The 19381-nt window shown below is 42.7% G+C and overlaps 1 protein-coding gene across 3 annotated transcripts in view; it reads right to left on the reverse strand.

Moving 5' to 3' along the window:
* CACNA2D3 (calcium voltage-gated channel auxiliary subunit alpha2delta 3) overlaps positions 1–19381 on the reverse strand; it is an 863447-nt gene that overhangs the window by 447778 nt on the left and 396288 nt on the right. For all 3 annotated transcript variants that reach the window (XM_044253365.1, XM_044253364.1, XM_044253363.1), the window contains one exon: positions 4279–4353. In XM_044253365.1, the coding sequence (XP_044109300.1) occupies positions 4279–4353 (75 nt within the window). The remainder of the gene's footprint in view (positions 1–4278; positions 4354–19381) is intronic.

The raw sequence follows: 19381 nt of genomic DNA on the forward strand, positions 1-19381 counted from the left end.
CTTTTTTTAAATCCACTTGCCAATCTCTGTCTTTTAATTGCTGTGCTCAGACCATTTACATTTAAGATAATTAGTCACATATTAGGGCTTAAGTCTGCCAATTTATCTTTTTTTTTTTCCTATTCATTTCCTCTGTGTCTTATTTCTTACATTCTCATGAATTACTTGTTAAGTACATTTCCCCCCACTATCTGAAAGTAGAACATTCCTATGGAACTTATCATAAACTGAAATGGCATAAAGCAAAGAAGCAATTACCAGTAATTCGTATGGAAAAATGGTTGTGCATTCCTGGACCCAAAAATAATCTCTCTTAGGCTTTTCTGATACCTTAGGACACATCTTGCTAAGTGACGCAGAAAATAAATGGAGATAAAGCACAGATGCTCACAGACACAGTTCAAAGCTATGGAGGCTTCATTCTATGTTGCAGAGTGTGGTTCCTGGGGAAGGAGTTTGGCAGGGACACTGTCACTGCTCAGGGTGCATCCTGTCTCGATAATGGCTCACTGCAAAAAAATGCTGGATGCTATTTTTGCTTTTTGCCTTTTTTTCCATAAAAGTGAAAATCCTGTTCAGCTATCTTTCAGTTAGCAAAAACAGGTGCTAATGTACGTCTTTTGTAAAAGCAAGGTGGTATAAAGTGAACTTTCAAAAACTGAGAGATACCCATATGCATCCTCTCACTATTTCCTTAATGGTTGCTCTGGGTGTCATACTGTAAATATGGAATTTATCACAGTCTACTGGTATCAGCATTTACCACTTCCAGTAAGAGGTGTAAATATTATTTCTAATTAGGTCTTTTTACCCTCCATACTTTTAAAATATAATTGGCTTGTTTCCTCAGCAACTGTGGGCTCTACATGAAACAATGCTACAATTTTTGCTTCAAATATCCAATAGGACTTAATAATGTGATAATTAGGATACTCTATTATACTTACTCCTATTTTTACCCAGTCTGATATTCTTTCCTTTTTGCCTTTTTCTGTTTTTCCCTTTCTATTTAGGGAACTCCTCTAGCCATTTTTTATAAGTAGATTTGCTGGTAAGAAATTTGTATAGTTTTCCTTCATCTGAATATGTCTTTATATCCCCTTCATTTATTAAGGACATTTACACTGAATATACAGTTGTTTTCTTTCAATACTTAAAAAAAAAAAAAAATGCTCTGCCACTTCCTTCTGGCCACCATGATTTCATAGGAGAAGTCTGCTGTCATTCAAATATGTAGTCTAAGCAATGTGCCCTTTTTTCTCTGTTGCTATCAAGTTACTTTTTCCCCTTGTCTAATTATGTTTGTGATGTGTCCTGCCATGGAGTGACTCACGTTTACCTATTTGAAATTTGTTCAGCTCTTGAATATATATGTTTATGACTTTCACCAATTTCAGGAAGTAGGAAGTTTCAGCCAATACATCTTCAAATATATATCTAGTCCTCATCTTCCTCTTCTCTCCCAGAACTTTTGTGATATGAATGTTAGCTCTTCTGTTATTGTCCCACATGTGCCTGAGACCCTGTTCATTTTGTTTCAGTCTATTTTCTCTCTGTTGTTCAATTGGGTAATTTCTATTGATCTGTCTTGGAGTTCACTGATTTTATCTTCTGTCATCTCCACTCTACTATTGAGCTGGTCCAGTGAGCTTTCTATTTTGGTGACTGTATTTTCCAGTTCTATAATTTCCACTTGGCTCTGTTTAACAACTTCTATTTCTTTTTTGAGATTTTCTATTTTTTTTCATTTGTTTCATGAGAATTCCTAATTGCTTGTTGAAGCAATTTTATAATTTCAACATCTGATTCATGTCAATATTGGCTTCTGTTGATTGTCTTTTCTCATTCATGTTGTGATTTTTCTGGTTTGGGGGAATGACAAGGGGTTTTCTATTGCATACTGGGCATTTTGGGTTTTACACTGTGAGACTCCAGATCCTAAACAATCTTGTTCTTAGCCACTGGTCTCTGTGTTGAGCTGAGGGTCAAGTGGGTGGGGTGGGCTGGAAGGTCAATTTATCATTCAGCCCTGCTGAAACTGTGGAGGATTGCTCTATATTTGTTCCACTGGTATCCATCTGGAGTAGGAAAGGTACTGTCACAAAGGTTTTCTGTTACAAGGTTACCCCTTCCCTGGTTGTTTGGCTAGAAGGGACAGGCTTTTCTTCAATTTTTTTTTTAATTATTATTTTTGGTCTCTGCCTATTGAAGGTACAGGATGGAGGCTTCTGGAGTGCTCCATTCAGACATATGGTGGGAATCAACAAGAGACCCAAGGAACCCAGCTCCATGTCTTTAGGTCAAGACAGCTCACCTTGCAGCATTCCTATAATTGGTTGTAGGCTTCAATCCAGGGTGTTTTAGTTGTAAGGAGGAGAATCAGATTGGAATGTGGCTACTCCCCATTGGCAGAATCAGATGGCCGGGTAAATTTTTATATTCAAAAGCCCTCCAGTCTTTAATAGCCATACATTTTCAAAGACAATTTTAAATAAATGCTCATTCCACTTTCCCTAACACTTTTTTTTCCCTTCATAAGACCTCAGATATCTAATTGTCACACTGCTCCCTGTTTATCTGGGATGCAACCTGAAGGGAGGTTTTGATCATTTAAAGCATCTTTTCTATCTCATGTTGCAGACACTATCACTGAACACCTATCTGAGGCTTTGGAGGATATTTCAAGGCTACACTATGGGGAAGGGGGTGGAATACAGACCCAGGCAATGATCAAACAAGGGGAAGGTCCCTAGGAAAATTTGGTGATAAATTTTAAACAATTTAAATTATTTAAAAAGATAAATGGAGGTCTAAGTCATTCTTTTCTACCTTACCCCACAAAATGACCATGAATAAACATTCTCTAGATACACTTGTTCTTTGAACTACCATGTACTTCTTTCTCCTTCCAAACATAAAGCTTATTATGGTATTTCTTTTCCCCTTGAATTGAAGCTTGGATATTAACTCTGGTATAATTTTTCTTTCTCACTTTGTATTCTAGCTGGAAGAAATTTCTCTCAATCCTCTGCTGGTCACTCCTTCAGAGATGCCCATCCCAAGCAAATGCTTCTACCATTTGCACCTAAGATAGTACCAATGCCACTTCCTGCCCCTTTGAGCCAACAGGATCTCCTCAGCACAGGCACAGTGCCTCATAAGAATCTGCCTTGCCACTGTCCTCAGCCACCTCATGGGAGCATGCTCTTCAGGGGGAGGAGCAGCCCTGCATGGCAAATATAACAAAGCAAAATGACACAAAGTGGCAGCTCTGTGTCTCAGAAGGTGCGATATTGTTGCTGCCACAGCCACACCTTCGACCTAAATCGTTATCCAGACCTGTAAGGGGTGGTATGGTGGTAGCTGAGGTGTTTTGCACTGACAAGTTTAAAGATGGCTAAGGGGAGGGGACACCCAGGTGGCTCAGTCGGTTAAGTGTCCGACTTTTGATCTCAGCTCAGTTCATGATCTCAGGGTCGTGACATTGAGCCCCACATCAGGCTCTGCCCTGAGCATGGAGTCTGCTTAAGGTTCTCTCTCTCTCTCTCCCTCTGCCCTTCCCCTCATACTTGTGTGCTCTCTCTCTCTCTCTTGCTTTCTCTCTCTAAAAAAAGATAAATAAAAATAAACAACGAATATGGCTAAGGGGAAACAGATTTTATTGAAATCTGTTCAGTGAATTTTCCTAGAATGCTCCAACTAGAAGGACAATTTCTACCCCGCTTCCTAAGGTCCTCCTTTAATACATCTTCATTTTGTTTCACAATATTTATATAACAGGCAATGCTTCAGAGCCTTGGATATACAGCAGGGAGCAGATATCATCCTTATCCTCATAAAGCTTACCTTCCAACCAAGAGACAAGTTACCTCAATAGCTACCTCAAAGATTATTTAATCAATTATAGTAAGAGCAACAAGAGATTTAGCAAGTAGGTTCAATTTTCTTTGAAATCTCAGCAAAAGCCATAACCTTCCAACGGTGTCAACACAGGTATCAGGTGTAACACAGGATGTGCACAGAGCAAGGAAAAAAGTAAACAGTACAAGTATTTCAGAACTATGGAGCTTCTGCCCTCAATGTCATTATTTTGTTGCAAGGATTTTATTTATGCCTCTTCATAACTGTCCTATGCACTAGGGTTCCAAGGCCCTCAACAAAAGGCCAATACTTTGATGAGTTTCTAAAAATTAGAATGGAATTACTGTCAGCCAGCACTGTGAGGGGGACGAGACCATGCCCCCACCCCTGATTCACCTGCCTGGCGGCAGGCCCTACCTCCTTGTTTGTCCTGTCAGCTTGCACCAACGTCCCATTCAGGCAGGGTTCCACGTAGTGAAGCTCCTCATTATACTGCAAAGAGATGAAACAGCCAAGAGGGCACACATAATTAATCACTTGAGGTCTACTAGGCAATTGAAGGACACATGCAAACAAACAGAAAAGCAACAGAACTATGGGCTCAGTTCATTCTCTTAGGTGGCTTTCTCATTGGTGCCCTTATATAAGATCGTGCTGAAGCACCCGATAGTCTTCTCTTGTTTGAGGGAGAAAGTTCTAGAGCATGTGCTGGTAGATAGCAGTGTTAAGGGCAAACACAATTAACTGACAATCCTTTAGGTGTGACTCTGAACACTGGGGCTCTGTGGCCATGCTGGACAGTGCGTGACCCAGGTGGAACCTAAAGAGCATCCCAGACTTGGGCAAACACAGCTGCAGCCTCTGTCTTTGGTTTTCTGGAGCACAAGGACCTGTGCGTGGGTTGCACATGAGTGACCAAAGAATGGAGGAAAGGAGAAGCCTTGGTGTTCCCCCATCATTCTGGGAGGCTCTGTGGCTTTTGGTGAGAGCACTACCCACGAGCCACCTTCCACACAGGCCAATGCCAGCCTTCCCATTACTTTTTATCCAAGAATACCCAGAATATGACCATTTGTTTTTGTCCAAAGCTAACAATAAGGAAGTGGAAATTTAAGTATGATTCTCTGCACTGGAGCTAGGCTGGGTCCTTCTAAAATGCCAATCAGGAGAGAGGAGTCAAGATGGCAGAGAAGTAGCAGGCTGAGACTACCTCAGCTAGCAGGAGATCAGCTAGAGAGCTTATCTAAAGATTGCAAACACCTGCAAATCCATCGGCAGATCGAGGAGAAGAACAGCAATTCTAGAAACAGAAAAACAACCACTTTCTGAAAGGTAGGACTGGCGGAGAAGTGAATCCAAAGCGACGGGAAGATAGACCCCGGGGGGAGGGGCCAGCTCCCGGCAAGCGGCGGAGCAACGGAGCACAAAATCAGGACTTTTAAGTCTCTTCCGCTGAGGGACATCGCTCCGGAGGCTAAACCGGGGCGAAGCCCACACAGGGTCGGCGTGACCTCAGGTCCTGCGGGGTCACAGAAGGATCGGGGGTGTCCGAGTGTCGCAGAGCTTGCGGATATTGGAACGGGAAAGCCGGCTGCAGAGACAGAGCCGACAGTAAGCTCGCAGCTTGGAGTTGCCTTGAACCGGTCGCAAGCTCGGTGAGCTCGGAGAGCGGCCGGAGGTTGGGCAGACGCGAGTTACTGGAGCTGTTCGCTGAGGGCGCACAGGGGAGCGGGGCCCCGGGCTCTCGGCTCCTCCGGGCCGGAGACCAGGAGGCCGCCATTTGTATTCCCGTCCTCCGGAACTCTACAGAAAGCGCTCAGGGAACAAAAGCTCCTGAAAGCAAAGCCGAGCAGATCACTCAGCCCGGCCCCTGGTAAGGGCGGTGTAATTCCGCCTGGGACAAAGACACTTGAGAATCACTACACCAGGCCCCTCCCCCAGAAGATCAACAAGAAATCCAGGCAAGACCAAGTTCACCTACCAAGGAGTGCAGTTTCAATACCAAGGAGAGAGCAGCAGAATTCCAGAGGAGGAGAAAACAAACCACGGAACTCATGGCTTTCTGCCTGTGATTTTTCAGTCTTGCAGTTAATTTAATTTTTTTCTTTTTCATTTTTTTTCTCTTCTTCTGCTAAAATTTTTTATAACTTTTACCCTTTTCTCTTTTAACGTTTTTTAACTAGATTATCTAATATATATATTTTTCTTTTTTATACTTTTGTTTATTCATTTTCTTTTTTTTTAATTCTTTTTTTTTCTTTTTTTCTTTCTTTCTTTTTGAACCTTTTTTTATCCCCAAATCAGAAGAGATCCTAATCTCTTCAATCTTTTTTTTCTTAATTCTTTTTTAAATTCTTGATTGAATTTTTAATTCAATCTCTTTTTTTTTATTCTTTTTTTCTTTTTTTTTTCTTTCTTTTTGAACCTCTTTTTATCCCCAAATCAGAAGAGATCCCAATCAGAAGAGATTGGGAGATCCCAATCAGAAGAGATTGGGAGATCCCAATCAAAGGAGATCCCAATCAGAGGAGATCCCTCACCCAATCGTGAGGGGGGAGAAATCCCCCCGCATGATTTGGGATCTCTTCTGATTTGGTTAAAGCATATTTTCCTGGGATTGTTGCCACCCTTTTAGTATTTTACTTGCTCCTTCATATACTCTTAGCTGGACAAAATGACAAGGCGGAAAAATTCACAACAAAAAAAAGAACAAGAGGCAGTACCGAAGGCTAGGGACCTAATCAATACAGACATTGGTAATATGTCAGATCTAGAGTTCAAAATGACAATTCTCAAGGTTATAGCCGGGCTTGAAAAAGGCATGGAAGATATTAGAGAAACCCTCTCCAGAGATATAAAAGCCCTTTCTGGAGAAATAAAAGAACTAAAATCTAACCAAGTTGAAATCAAAATTATTAATGAAGTTCAATCAAAAATGGAGGCTCTCACTGCTAGGATAAATGAGGCAGAAGAAAGAATTAGCGATATAGAAGACCAAATGACAGAGAATAAAGAAGCTGAGCAAAAGAGGGACAAACAGCTACTGGACCATGAGGGGAGAATTCGAGAGATAAGTGACACCATAAGACGAAACAACATTAGAATAATTGGGATTCCAGAAGAAGAAGAAAGAGAGAGGGGAGCGAAGGTATACTGGAGAGAATTATTGGGGAGAATTTCCCCAATATGGCAAAGGGAACGAGTATCAAAATTCAGGAGGTTCAGAGAACGCCCCTCAAAATCAATAAGAATAGGCCCACACCCCGTCACCTAATAGTAAAATTTACAAGCCTTAGTGACAAAGAGAAAATCCTGAAAGCAGCCCGGGAAAAGAAGTCTGTAACATACAATGGTAAAAGTATTAGATTGGCAGCTGACTTATCCACAGAGACCTGGCAGGCCAGAAAGAGCTGGCATGACATTTTCAGAGCACTAAACGAGAAAAACATGCAGCCAAGAATACTATATCCAGCTAGGCTATCATTGAAAATAGAAGGAGAGATTAAAAGCTTCCAGGACAAACAAAAACTGAAAGAATTTGCAAACACCAAACCAGCTCTACAGGAAATACTGAAAGGGGTCCTCTAAGCAAAGAGAGAGCCTACAAGTGGTAGATCAGAAAGGAACAGAGACAATATACAGTAACAGTCACCTTACAGGCAATACAATGGCACTAAAATCATATCTCTCAATAGTTACCCTGAATGTTAATGGGCTAAATGCCCCAATCAAAAGACACAGGGTATCAGAATGGATAAAAAAACAAAACCCATCTATATGTTGCCTCCAAGAAACTCATTTTAAACCCGAAGACACCTCCAGACTTAAAGTGAGGGGGTGGAAAAGAATTTACCATGCTAATGGACATCAGAAAAAAGCAGGAGTGGTAATCCTTATATCAGATCAATTAGATTTTAAGCCAAAGACTATAATAAGAGATGAGGAAGGACACTATATCATACTCAAAGGGTCTGTCCAACAAGAAGATCTAACAATTTTAAATATCTATGCCCCCAACGTGGGAGCAGCCAACTATATAAACCAATTAATAACAAAATCAAAGAAACACATCAACAATAATACAATAATAGTAGGGGACTTTAACACTCCCCTCACTGAAATGGACAGATCATCCAAGCAAAAGATCAACAGGGAAATAAAGGCCTTAAATGATACACTGGATGAGATGGACATCACAGATATATTCAGAACATTTCATCCCAAAGCAACAGAATACACATTCTTCTCTAGTGCACATGGAACATTCTCCAGAATAGATCACATCCTCGGTCCTAAATCAGGACTCAACCGGTATCAAAAGATTGGGATCATTCCCTGCATATTTTCAGACCACAATGCTCTGAAGCTAGAACTCAACCACAACAGGAAGTTTGGAAAGAACACAAATACATGGAGACTAAACAGCATCCTTCTAAAGAATGAATGGGTCAACCGGGAAATTAAAGAAGAATTGAAAAAAATCATGGAAACAAATGATAATGAAAATACAACGGTTCAAAATCTGTGGGACACAACAAAGGCAGTCCTGAGAGGAAAATATATAGCGGTACAAGCTTTTCTCAAGAAACAAGAAAGGTCTCAGGTACACAACCTAACCCTACACCTAAAGGAGCTGGAGAAAGAACAAGAAAGAAACCCTAAGCCCAGCAGGAGAAGAGAAATCATAAAGATCAGAGCAGAAATCAATGAAATAGAAACCAAAAAAACAATAGAACAAATCAACCAAACTAGGAGCTGGTTCTTTGAAAGAATTAATAAAATTGATAAACCCTTGGCCAGACTTATCAAAAAGAAAAGAGAAAGGACCCAAATAAATAAAATCATGAATGAAAGAGGAGAGATCACAACTAACACCAAAGAAATACAAACTATTATAAGAACATACTATGAGCAACTCTACGCCAACAAATTTGACAATCTGGAAGAAATGGATGCATTCCTAGAAACATATAAACTACCAAAATTGAACCAGGAAGAAATAGAAAGCCTGAACAGACCCATAACCAGTAAGGAGATTGAAACAGTCATTAAAAATCTCCAAACAAACAAAAGCCCAGGGCCAGATGGCTTCCCGGGGGAATTCTACCAAACATTTAAAGAGGAACTAATTCCTATTCTCCTGAAACTGTTCCAAAAAATAGAAATGGAAGGAAAACTCCCAAACTCATTTTATGAGGCCAGCATCACCTTGATCCCAAAACCAGACAAGGATCCCATCAAAAAAGAGAGCTATAGACCAACATCCTTGATGAACACAGATGCAAAAATTCTCACCAAAATACTAGCCAATAGGATTCAACAGTACATTAAAAGGATTATTCACCACGACCAAGTGGGATTTATTCCAGGGCTGCAAGGTTGGTTCAACATCCGCAAATCAGTCAATGTGATACAACACATCAATAAAGGAAAGAACAAGAACCATATGATACTCTCAATAGATGCTGAAAAAGCATTTGACAAAGTACAGCATCCCTTCCTGATCAAAACCCTTCAAAGTGTAGGGATAGAGGGCACATACCTCAATATCATCAAAGCCATCTATGAAAAACCCACTGCAAATATCATTCTCAATGGAGAAAAACTGAAAGCTTTTCCACTAAGGTCAGGAACACGGCAGGGATGTCCATTATCACCACTGCTATTCAACATAGTACTAGAAGTCCTAGCCTCAGCAATCAGACAACAAAAGGAAATTAAAGGCATCCAAATCGGCAAAGAAGAAGTCAAATTATCACTCTTCGCAGATGATATGATACTCTATGTGGAAAACCCAAAAGACTCCACTCCAAAACTGCTAGAACTTATACAGGAATTCATAAAGTGTCAGGATATAAGATCAATGCACAGAAATCAGTTGCATTTCTCTACACCAACAACAAGACAGAAGAAAGAGAAATTAAGGAGTCAATCCCATTTACAATTGCACCCCAAACCATAAGATACCTAGGAATAAACCTAACCAAAGAGGCTAAGAATCTATACTCAGAAAACTATAAAGTACTCATGAAAGAAATTGAGGAAGACACAAAGAAATGGAAAAAATGTTCCATGCTCCTGGATTGGAAGAATAAATATTGTGAAAATGTCTATGCTACCTAAAGCAATCTACACATATAATGCAATTCCTATCAAAGTACCATCCATCTTTTTCAAAGAAATGGAACAAATAATTTTAAAATTTATATGGAACCAGAAAAGTCCTCGAATAGCCAAAGGAATATTGAAAAACAAAGCCAAAGTTGGTGGCATCACAATTCCGGACTTCAAGCTTTATTACAAAGCTGTCATCATCAAGACAGCATGGTACTGGCACAAAAACAGACACATAGACCAATGGAACAGAATAGAGAGCCCAGAAATAGACCCTCAACTCTATGGTCAACTAATCTTCGACAAAGCAGGAAAGAATGTCCAATGGAAAAAAGACAGCCTCTTCAATAAATGGTGTTGGGAAAATTGGACAGCCACGTGCAGAAAAATGAAATTGGACCATTTCCTTACACCACACACAAAAATAGATTCAAAATGGATTAAGGACCTCAATGTGAGAAAGGAATCCATCAAAATCCTTGAGGAGAACACAGGCAGCAACCTCTTCGACCTCAGCCGCAGCAACATCTTCCTAGGAACATCGCCAAAGGCAAGGGAAGCAAGGGCAAAAATGAACTTTTGGGATTTCATCAAAATCAAAAGCTTTTGCACAGCAAAGGAAACAGTTAACAAAACCAAAAGACAACTGACAGAATGGGAGAAGATATTTGCAAACGACATATCAGATAAAGGACTAGTGTCCAAAATCTATAAAGAACTTAACAAACTCAACACCCAAAGAACAAATAATCCAATCAAGAAATGGGCAGAGGACATGAACAGACGTTTCTGCCAAGAAGACATCCAGATGGCCAACAGACACATGAAAAAGTGCTCCATATCACTCGGCATCAGGGAAATACAAATCAAAACCACAATGAGATATCACCTCACACCAGTCAGAATGGCTAAAATCAACAAGTCAGGAAATGACAGATGCTGGTGAGGATGCGGAGAAAGGGGAACACTCCTACACTGTTGGTGGGAATGCAAGCTGGTGCAACCACTCTGGAAAACAGCATGGAGATTCCTCAAAATGTTGAAAATAGAACTGCCCTATGACCCAGCAATTGAACTACTGGGAATTTACCCTAAAGATACAAACGTAGTGATCCAAAGGGGCACGTGCACCCGAATGTTTATAGCAGCAATGTCCACAATAGCCAAACTATGGAAAGAACCTAGATGTCCATCAACAGATGAATGGATCAAGAAGATGTGGTATATATACACAATGGAATACTATGCAGCCATCAAAAGAAACGAAATCTTGCCATTTGCAACAACATGGATGGAACTAGAGCGTATCATGCTTAGCGAAATAAGTCAAGCGGAGAAAGACAACTATCATATGATCTCCCTGATATGAGGGAGTGGTGATGCAACATGGGGGCTTAAGTGGGTAGGAGAAGAATCCATGAAACAAGATGGGATAGGGAGGGAGACAAACCATAAGTGACTCTTAATCTCACGAAACAAACTGTGGGTTGCTGGGGGGAGGGGGGTTGGGAGAAGGGGGTAGGTTATGGACATTGGGGAGGGTATGTGCTTTTGGGTAAATTGGAAGGGGAGATGAACCATGAGAGACTATGGACTCTGAAAAACAGTCTGAGGGGTTTGAAGTGGCGGGGGGGGTGGGAGGTTGGGGTACCAGGTGGTGGGTATTATAGAGGGCACAGCTTGCATGGAGCACTGGGTGTGGTGAAAAAATAATGAATACTGTTTTTCTGAAAATAAATAAATTGGAAAAAAAAAAAGAATAACAACAACAACAATAATAATAGCAAAAAAAATAATAATAAAATAAAATGCCAATCAGGTCATGCTGCTTCCTGCCAACCCATTCACACTTTCCACTGTTCTGCAGATAAACCTTCTCAGGGTGTGGCAGGGCTCTGAACACTTGGCCCTATTGACCTTTCCAAATTCACTCACTCATTAGTTCTCCCCAGAAACTTAGCACCAGCCAGCCCTGATTCCCTTCTTGTCCTCTGGGCTATCCCATCTTCTCCTCCCACACAGGACCCTCTGTCTGGAGTCTTGCTCTGGCAAGCAAGACTCTTATCCATCCTCCGGGCAAGCTCATTCCTGCCTCTTGTCAGAAGATGCCTCTAGTGTAGCTGAGGCTCCTTTCCTGTAAACTCCCAAATTCTGACAGCCTGGTGCCTGGATCCCTTACCATGGGTGGGCCCACATTGTCAGGGTCCATACTTGGTTCCTCCATGTGTTGCCTGTGACAGGCACAGGGCTGGGCCTGCAGTCAGTGCCCAAGAACAATGTGTTCAAAGCATGTCATCACATGTCATCCACTTCAGCTATCAAGAGCCCAGCCCAGAGCTCCAGAGAAAAGGAACCAGAACCAACTCTCAAAGCTCCAGCTCTCCAGCAAAGTCTGGCTAAGAAGTTCAGACTTTAAGTGTGTGCACCAGGAGGACCACAGAGGGCTGTGCACAGGGAAGTAAGTGACTAACGGGATGAGCGTAGGCCCACTGCTCTGGGCATACTGCTGGGACAGACTGAAGGGGGCCAGACACGCAGCTGCTTGAACAGTGACAGAGACACAGCCTGTTTCGGTGCTAAGGTGCTGGCTAAGCAGGCTGGAGCAGTGATAATCATGACCTCAGCTCACTGTTACTGAGCACTCACTTCATCTAGGCTCAGGCTATATTTCATTCACGGCATACCTTAACCTCACATAGCAAGCCCTTCCAACCACACCCCCTTTACAGATGCGCAAACCAAAGCAGAGCAAGGATGATCACCTTGCCCCCACCACTGGGGAGTCCACAAGGGGTGGAGTCCAGATACAAACCCAGGCAGTCTGACCTCACAGCCAATGACCTCAGGATCTCAAAGCCCCCAATTTGTCCGCTCCGGCCCCCAAAGCCTCTGTGCTTCTCATCAGTCTGACTTTGGCTCCCTCATTAGTCTTTGTTCATGGTCACACAGAGCATTTGAAAAAATTACAGCTCCATGATCATATAGCTTGGCTCTCCTCTGAAGAGGCATGGAAGAAAAACACGTTTATGTGATTCTGGAAATTAGCAATTGACAAAAGAGAACATGACTTCCAGTCAACAAATGGGACACCATCTGAGGGTTCAGGAAGCACGTCACAGTCCAATCTGAAGAAGAACTCCAGGGTTCTCAGTCCGTATGGGGCTGACGCTGGAAGTTGCTGGAGAAAAAGACAGCTATTCCCCTGTCCTCCACCTCCCTTGCTGACCGAGCTGGTCAAGGGTGACAAGATGCCCATTCCTAAAGCCGGAAGCAGAAGCGGACTGAGCCAATCACAGCCACTCCCTCCTCTGCTGGCTGCATGCTTACACCCTGCCTTGAAGCTAGGGGTGGTCATGTGACCCATTCCCAGCCAACAAAACATAAGGGGTGGTTTTCTGGGCAGTTTCAGGGAATTTTTTTTCTTGCCATTAGAGGAAAACTCTTCTCTACCCACTGCCTTCCTTCTCTCCCATTTGGGACACATCTCACTGTTCAGCAGCCATTTTGCAACCATGAGGTAACAACGTTAAGCATGGAGAGCAACACACAGAAAGACCGAGCTGCTGAAGCATCAAACCAAACCTGCAGCAGCCCTGCTCCCATCCATGACATCATGAAACGCCTGGTCGCTTTGTACCCTGCACTCCCAAACTTCCCAATTCCATTTGCCAGGAAAATTTTAAATTTTATCTACATTCTGCCCAATATACACTATCAATATTGATTCCTGGGGTTGCGGAATCTGAGTTGAGAGTCAGGACCCTCAGGTCCACATTTTGCCTCTGCCACGTACTCCCTGTGTGGCCTTGGGAAAGCCACTGTACCTCAAGTCCTGCTTTCTTCTCCAACAGAAGGTGCTAAATGATCTTCTGTTTACCCTCCAGGGACTCCTGTGAGGGTCCCACGAGGCAACAGACTAGAAATTGCTTTGCTAGTACGAAGGCCTGTACACGTTGGGGGACTGCCGTGGGGGCTGGAAAGGAAAGAGAACCAAGATGTTCTTGCCCTCATCAGGGAGGAACATGTGCAGTAATCAAAACCATGCTCCCCATCACTGTGTGAGCCGTGGCCACAGTGGAGGAATCTGCTCTTCTGAACCCCCGCCAGCTTGTTAGTGGCATCATCCAAGCTTGCAGTTGACTAATTTCCCTTGACTGCATCAGGATAAAGCTATGCTGAGCAATCTGGTCTGGATCACCAGAGGGAGTTGGGCTCAGCCGTCCCTGTGAGGAGAGGTGCGCACAGGGCGGATGTGCCAAGGAGGCCCAGCAGCTGTGCGTGCTCACCACACTACCCTGTGCTCCTCCCTAGGGAGCACCAAAGGCACCCTGGACGTGAAACTGTTTCCAAGCTCCCGGCAGCTCTCCATTTGGAAACCTTCCAGTCTCTACATTTTAATGGATGTTCTCTATATTTCTACTTTGTGAAACAATGATGCGGGATGGCCATATCAATTCAGAGCTGACGATCTGATCTCCTCCAGCCCTAAGATACAGTAGCCCAATAAACAGCTCTCCTTCATCCCTAGGTCAACAATCAGATATCAGTTGTCTAAAAAAGGAAAGGATGCAGTGCACACCATCCGCACTGTCCAGGTGGAATTTTCTTCCACCATCTGCTTTTGCTCCATCTCACTACCAAGAATGAACCCCAGAGAGGGACTCAGTCATCTCCGTCTCCACCCTGAAGTGGGTGGTCCTTCCTACAAATTTCTGGGAAATGAGAAGAGTCTCCTCACAGGACAGAAGAGGGCTCAGGCATCCCCAGAGATGGTCCAGCCAGCCCACCAACCACTTGGTAAGAAGATGGGCAAAGAACTTTCACCCCTTCAAGACCTAGGACTGCCACATGGTCAAGGTCTGTCTCCTTCTCCCCTTCTTCTTTCTGGCTGCCTCTCCTCTTCTAATCCACACAAAGGTAGAGCAGTGAACCTAAAGCAATGGAGGCAGAAAGGCCTGGGTTCAAATCCTGGCTCTGTCATACACCACCTGCGTGACCTTGGCCAAGGCCTCTCTCCTGAGTCTCAGGCTTCATGGTGAGGACTGTTGGACTTTGTGTTGAAACGGTAACTGAGCTTCTATTGTGAAGTCACCAAGAGGATGAAACAAGGTAATCTGGTGAAGTGTCAACACAGAGCTCGGCATGTAAGAAAGAGAAAGAAGGCATCTGGATGCACATGCACAAGTAAGAAAGAAAATATATATGCGAATGTCATGTGTGCTAGCTAGAGAGAAAGACCAGCAAACACGCCCTCCACCTGGAGCTGGCATTTACTAAGTAGGAAGGGGCTGGTGAGGACAGGGGTCATCTGCCCCTGACCACCTCTGGAGAGTACAGACTCTGTCTTCACTGGATGGAAGGGATACACCCATAAGCACGGGGGACTGTCTAAATATCCAAGACAGAAACCACCAGTGTGTGTGGCTGCCCACTGTCCCACTCTATGTCACACTCTGAACCCTCTCAGTGACCAGGTCTTCAGCAGATATAGAGTCAAGACAGTGCATCCAGCTTACTACCAAATCCCCTCCCAGGAAGGATCCGCCATGGAGCTCTTTGGTCCTTAGTTTGTCTACCGAGTATCAACTAAGCACCACTATGTTCAGGGACATAAAACACTGGCTAAACTGGCACATGACCTTCACTGGGGAATGACCATGAACCACTGTCTCCTACATTTCTCCATAGAAGAATATGCTCATTACATCTAAAGATAATGACTGTTTTTCCTTTTCATGATAAAAAGTGCTCATCTAGGATGCTACCATGGTCCATCTGAAAAACAAAAGCAGACTTGAGGTAAACTCACGATCTTCAGGGATTAGATTACATCCCACCCGTCTCCTCTCTCGGGAATTATCCCTCTCTCTCTCCCACGCCAACCACACACTCTGCACTCCGACAGCAAGGACACGTCATCATCTGCTTTTTCCTTCCTTCTGTGAAATCCTTGTAACCATTCCCTACATCTACCGTTTTAAGGACACGCCAAAATCCTCAATAGGAATTTTAATGAAAATCTAAAATAGGAAAGCCAAGCTTCAAGTTTCATTCAATGAATGGCCAGAACATGTTGGAGAAGGCTCTAAACACAAAGAATAAATGGGCTGGGCTCACCCACCAAGGCTCTCACAAGCTTTGGCATTGGTGTAGTATTGTGTCACATGCTGGTTCACGTAAATCAAAGTCTAAAGGCCAAGAGTGAAAACCAGCTGACTCTGGGCTCTGGGTGATGGTGAGAACTCAGCCCCACTTCAGGTTGGAAGCAGCGGAGTTTTCAGACCTAACAAGAAGACCATTAGTTGCCTAAGAAAGAGAATGAGGGGAGACCTAAGAAGGGAGAAACTTTAGGGGGACATCCCCACAGATCACCCTGCAACTGACCCCTCCATGTCTCCCCCTGTCTGTAGATGAAGTCCCAATTGTTCTATGTGGCTGAGCAGACTTGCTGGTCTAGCCCGCCTCCCTCCGTCTAGCCCCTCCTTTTATCATCAACCACCTCCATGTCTACTCCATCATTCACCCCTAACTCCAGACAATGAACACCTTTCAGTCAGTCCAACCAGGCTTGTACTTCCGGGGGTGGGTGGAGAGGAGTGACCACCACCGGCAAATAGCCCGTTCCTCCTGTCGATGCCCCCAGCCTCCCAGCTGGTTACTTGCCCTCCCCGCCCCCTCCAAGACAGCACAGCCCCCCACTCTGTGGTGAGCACCAGCTTCTCACTTGTTCCCAACACTCACACACACACAAAACCTCAAGTTCCACGAAGGGGGAGGGAGGACAACCTGTCTTCCTTATGTACAGAGGCAGCCCTAGTATAATACTCAATTCTCGGCATTGAACAGAATTTGTTAATGAATAATCAGAACAAAGAAATGAAAAGAAAAGTTATAGATAAGATTACAGAGGGAAAAGAAGAGAAACAAAGCCTACACACACACACACACACAAATTGACACAGAGGAAAGAAGAAAAATAAGAGACTCTCCACCCCTTTCAAAAAACAGATAAATAAAAAGTAAATGAAGTAAGTGGGGACGTTATAGAGAATCCTAAGTTCAAAAAAAAAAAAACAAAAAAAAAAACCAAAAAACAAAACAAAACAAAAAGCACATAGAATTAAAGTGCTGGCATGCTCATGCAATGCTGGAAAGTGATGAAGAATTACTGGAACCCCATTAAATATTTATATGGTTTTATCGGTGCGCTTTTGATTAAACAACCTTTAGAATGAAAATGTGTAGGGCTTATGTAACGAAGCAGATGAACCCACAATATTTTCACCAACACAGGCATCCCAGGGATCTTCTGCATTACAAAAGCTTCTTGTGTAATTTGAAACACGACTGGACATAATTAGTAGTACAGAACAAATGAGCACTGCAAGAAAATACCATCCTCATACTTTTAATACGGAATCGATTACTTTAAAAAGCAAATCCATAGCAGACAAAGCACTGGAGAAACGGTTCTAAAGAAAATCCTGCAAATTAAAACCAGGGCACCAGAAAGTTCTGGGTTGAACTAACAAATGATGCTCTTCTCTATTCAGCTCTGCACAAACACAGGCTGTAGGAGGCATTTAAATTGATTTAACAATATCAGTCCAGTTAATACTGTGTTCATTTAATGCATGGCTTAGGCTTCCGTAAAATCATTTTTCAAATTTCAGCATTGGACAGAATTAGCACCCTCATTTTTATGATAATATTGTTAATTTAATGCATGGCTTGTAGTTAGACTTCAAAGCAAATCAGAAAAATATGCCTTTTCTCTTGTCAGTGACATCTCTCTTCATGCACCAGTGGTTTGACCTTAAATTTTAACTTCGGCTGCACAAAATCACTCTCATATTTCTTCTATTCTTCTATAATTCGATCATTTAGTTCATCAGTCTTAGACTTTGCAATACCCTGCCCATGAAAGCTAAAACAGTTTTTAACATTATCGTTTCATGTTTATTCTCTGGAAAGACCTGAATTGGAAGCTTTTCAGTATAATATATGTAAGATGCATTTAGTCAATGAGCTTCACACAAACATGCAAACATGCAAAAATGACTGAAATGGCCAAGGAAAGGCTTTTTCACTATTTACCCCCCTCTCTTCCCTTCTCTATTATGGCCCTGAAAACCAAGAGGCAATGATGAAGTACGTTTGTATAAACAAATACCTACAAAGCACAAGGGGCTTCCACCATGGAAAAACAAGAATGTATTCTTTACTTTCTCCCTAAAACTCTGAAATGTCTCCTCACACATCTACCCAGCCAGCAGGAGAAAGTTGACGGTGTAATGAAGGGTGAAATGATAATGTCCTCTCCCGTAAATGGAATCCAGCCGACAAGAACAATGCCCCTCAAACATTTCCAGGGCATTCTGGACGGAGCTTCAGACCGCCCATCCCCCTGCCCTTATAAGAGACTGCAGTGGGGTATCCCTCTAGACGGAGGCAAGTAACCATTTAAATAGGCAGAAATACCTACATACACCATATTACCAGAGCAATGTTGTCAGTGTAGAAATATAAGGTAGTGGCAAAAACAAACAAACAAACAAACCACCATGATGTGGCAAGGTATCACTGGTGAAACATACTTAGCTTTGAGAAGAGACAATTCCAGGGAATACACATGGAGATCCCCCAATTATCAACCCACTATCTAGAATCGTCAATTGATGTAATGGACTGCTTGTGTCCACCCCTCTCCCCAACTTCATGTTGAAGCCTTATCCCATGGTGTGGTGATATTTGGAGATGTGGCCTTTTGCAGGTGATTAGGGCTAGCTGTGGTCACGAAGGTCCAGGCTCATGATGGGATTAGCACTCGTAGAAGGAGAGACATTACGGAGCCTACTCCCTCTCTCTTTCTCCCTCCCTCCCACACAGTGAGAAGGGTGCTGTCTACAAGTCAGGAAGGGAATCCTCACAGGAAACAAACCCTACTGGACCTTGATCTTGGACCTTCCAGCCTCTCCAACTGTAAGAAAATACATTTCTGTGTGTCAGCCACCCAGTTTATGATATTTTGTTATAGCAGGTAGAGCTGATTAATACAGGGATACATTGTTTCATTGTGCTTCCCAGATACTGTGATTTTTTACAAGATTACTTTTTAAAGGTTGTGGCAACTTTCTGCAGAGCAAGGCTATTGGCAACATTTTTTAAACAGTGATTACTGACTTTGTGTCTCTCTGTCACATTTCGGTAATTCTCAAATATTTCAACGTTTTCATTATTATATTTGTGATGGTGCTCTGGGATCAGCACTAAAAGCTCAGATGATGGTTAGCATTTTTAAGCAATAAAGTATTTTAAAATTCAGGTGCATATGTTGTTTTTAGGCATAATGCTACTGCACACATACAGACTACAGTATAGTGTAAACATAACTTTTATATGCACT

The sequence above is a fragment of the Neovison vison genome, chromosome 6 (genome assembly GCF_020171115.1).
Source record: "Neovison vison isolate M4711 chromosome 6, ASM_NN_V1, whole genome shotgun sequence".
Classification (NCBI taxonomy): Eukaryota; Metazoa; Chordata; class Mammalia; order Carnivora; family Mustelidae; genus Neogale; species Neogale vison.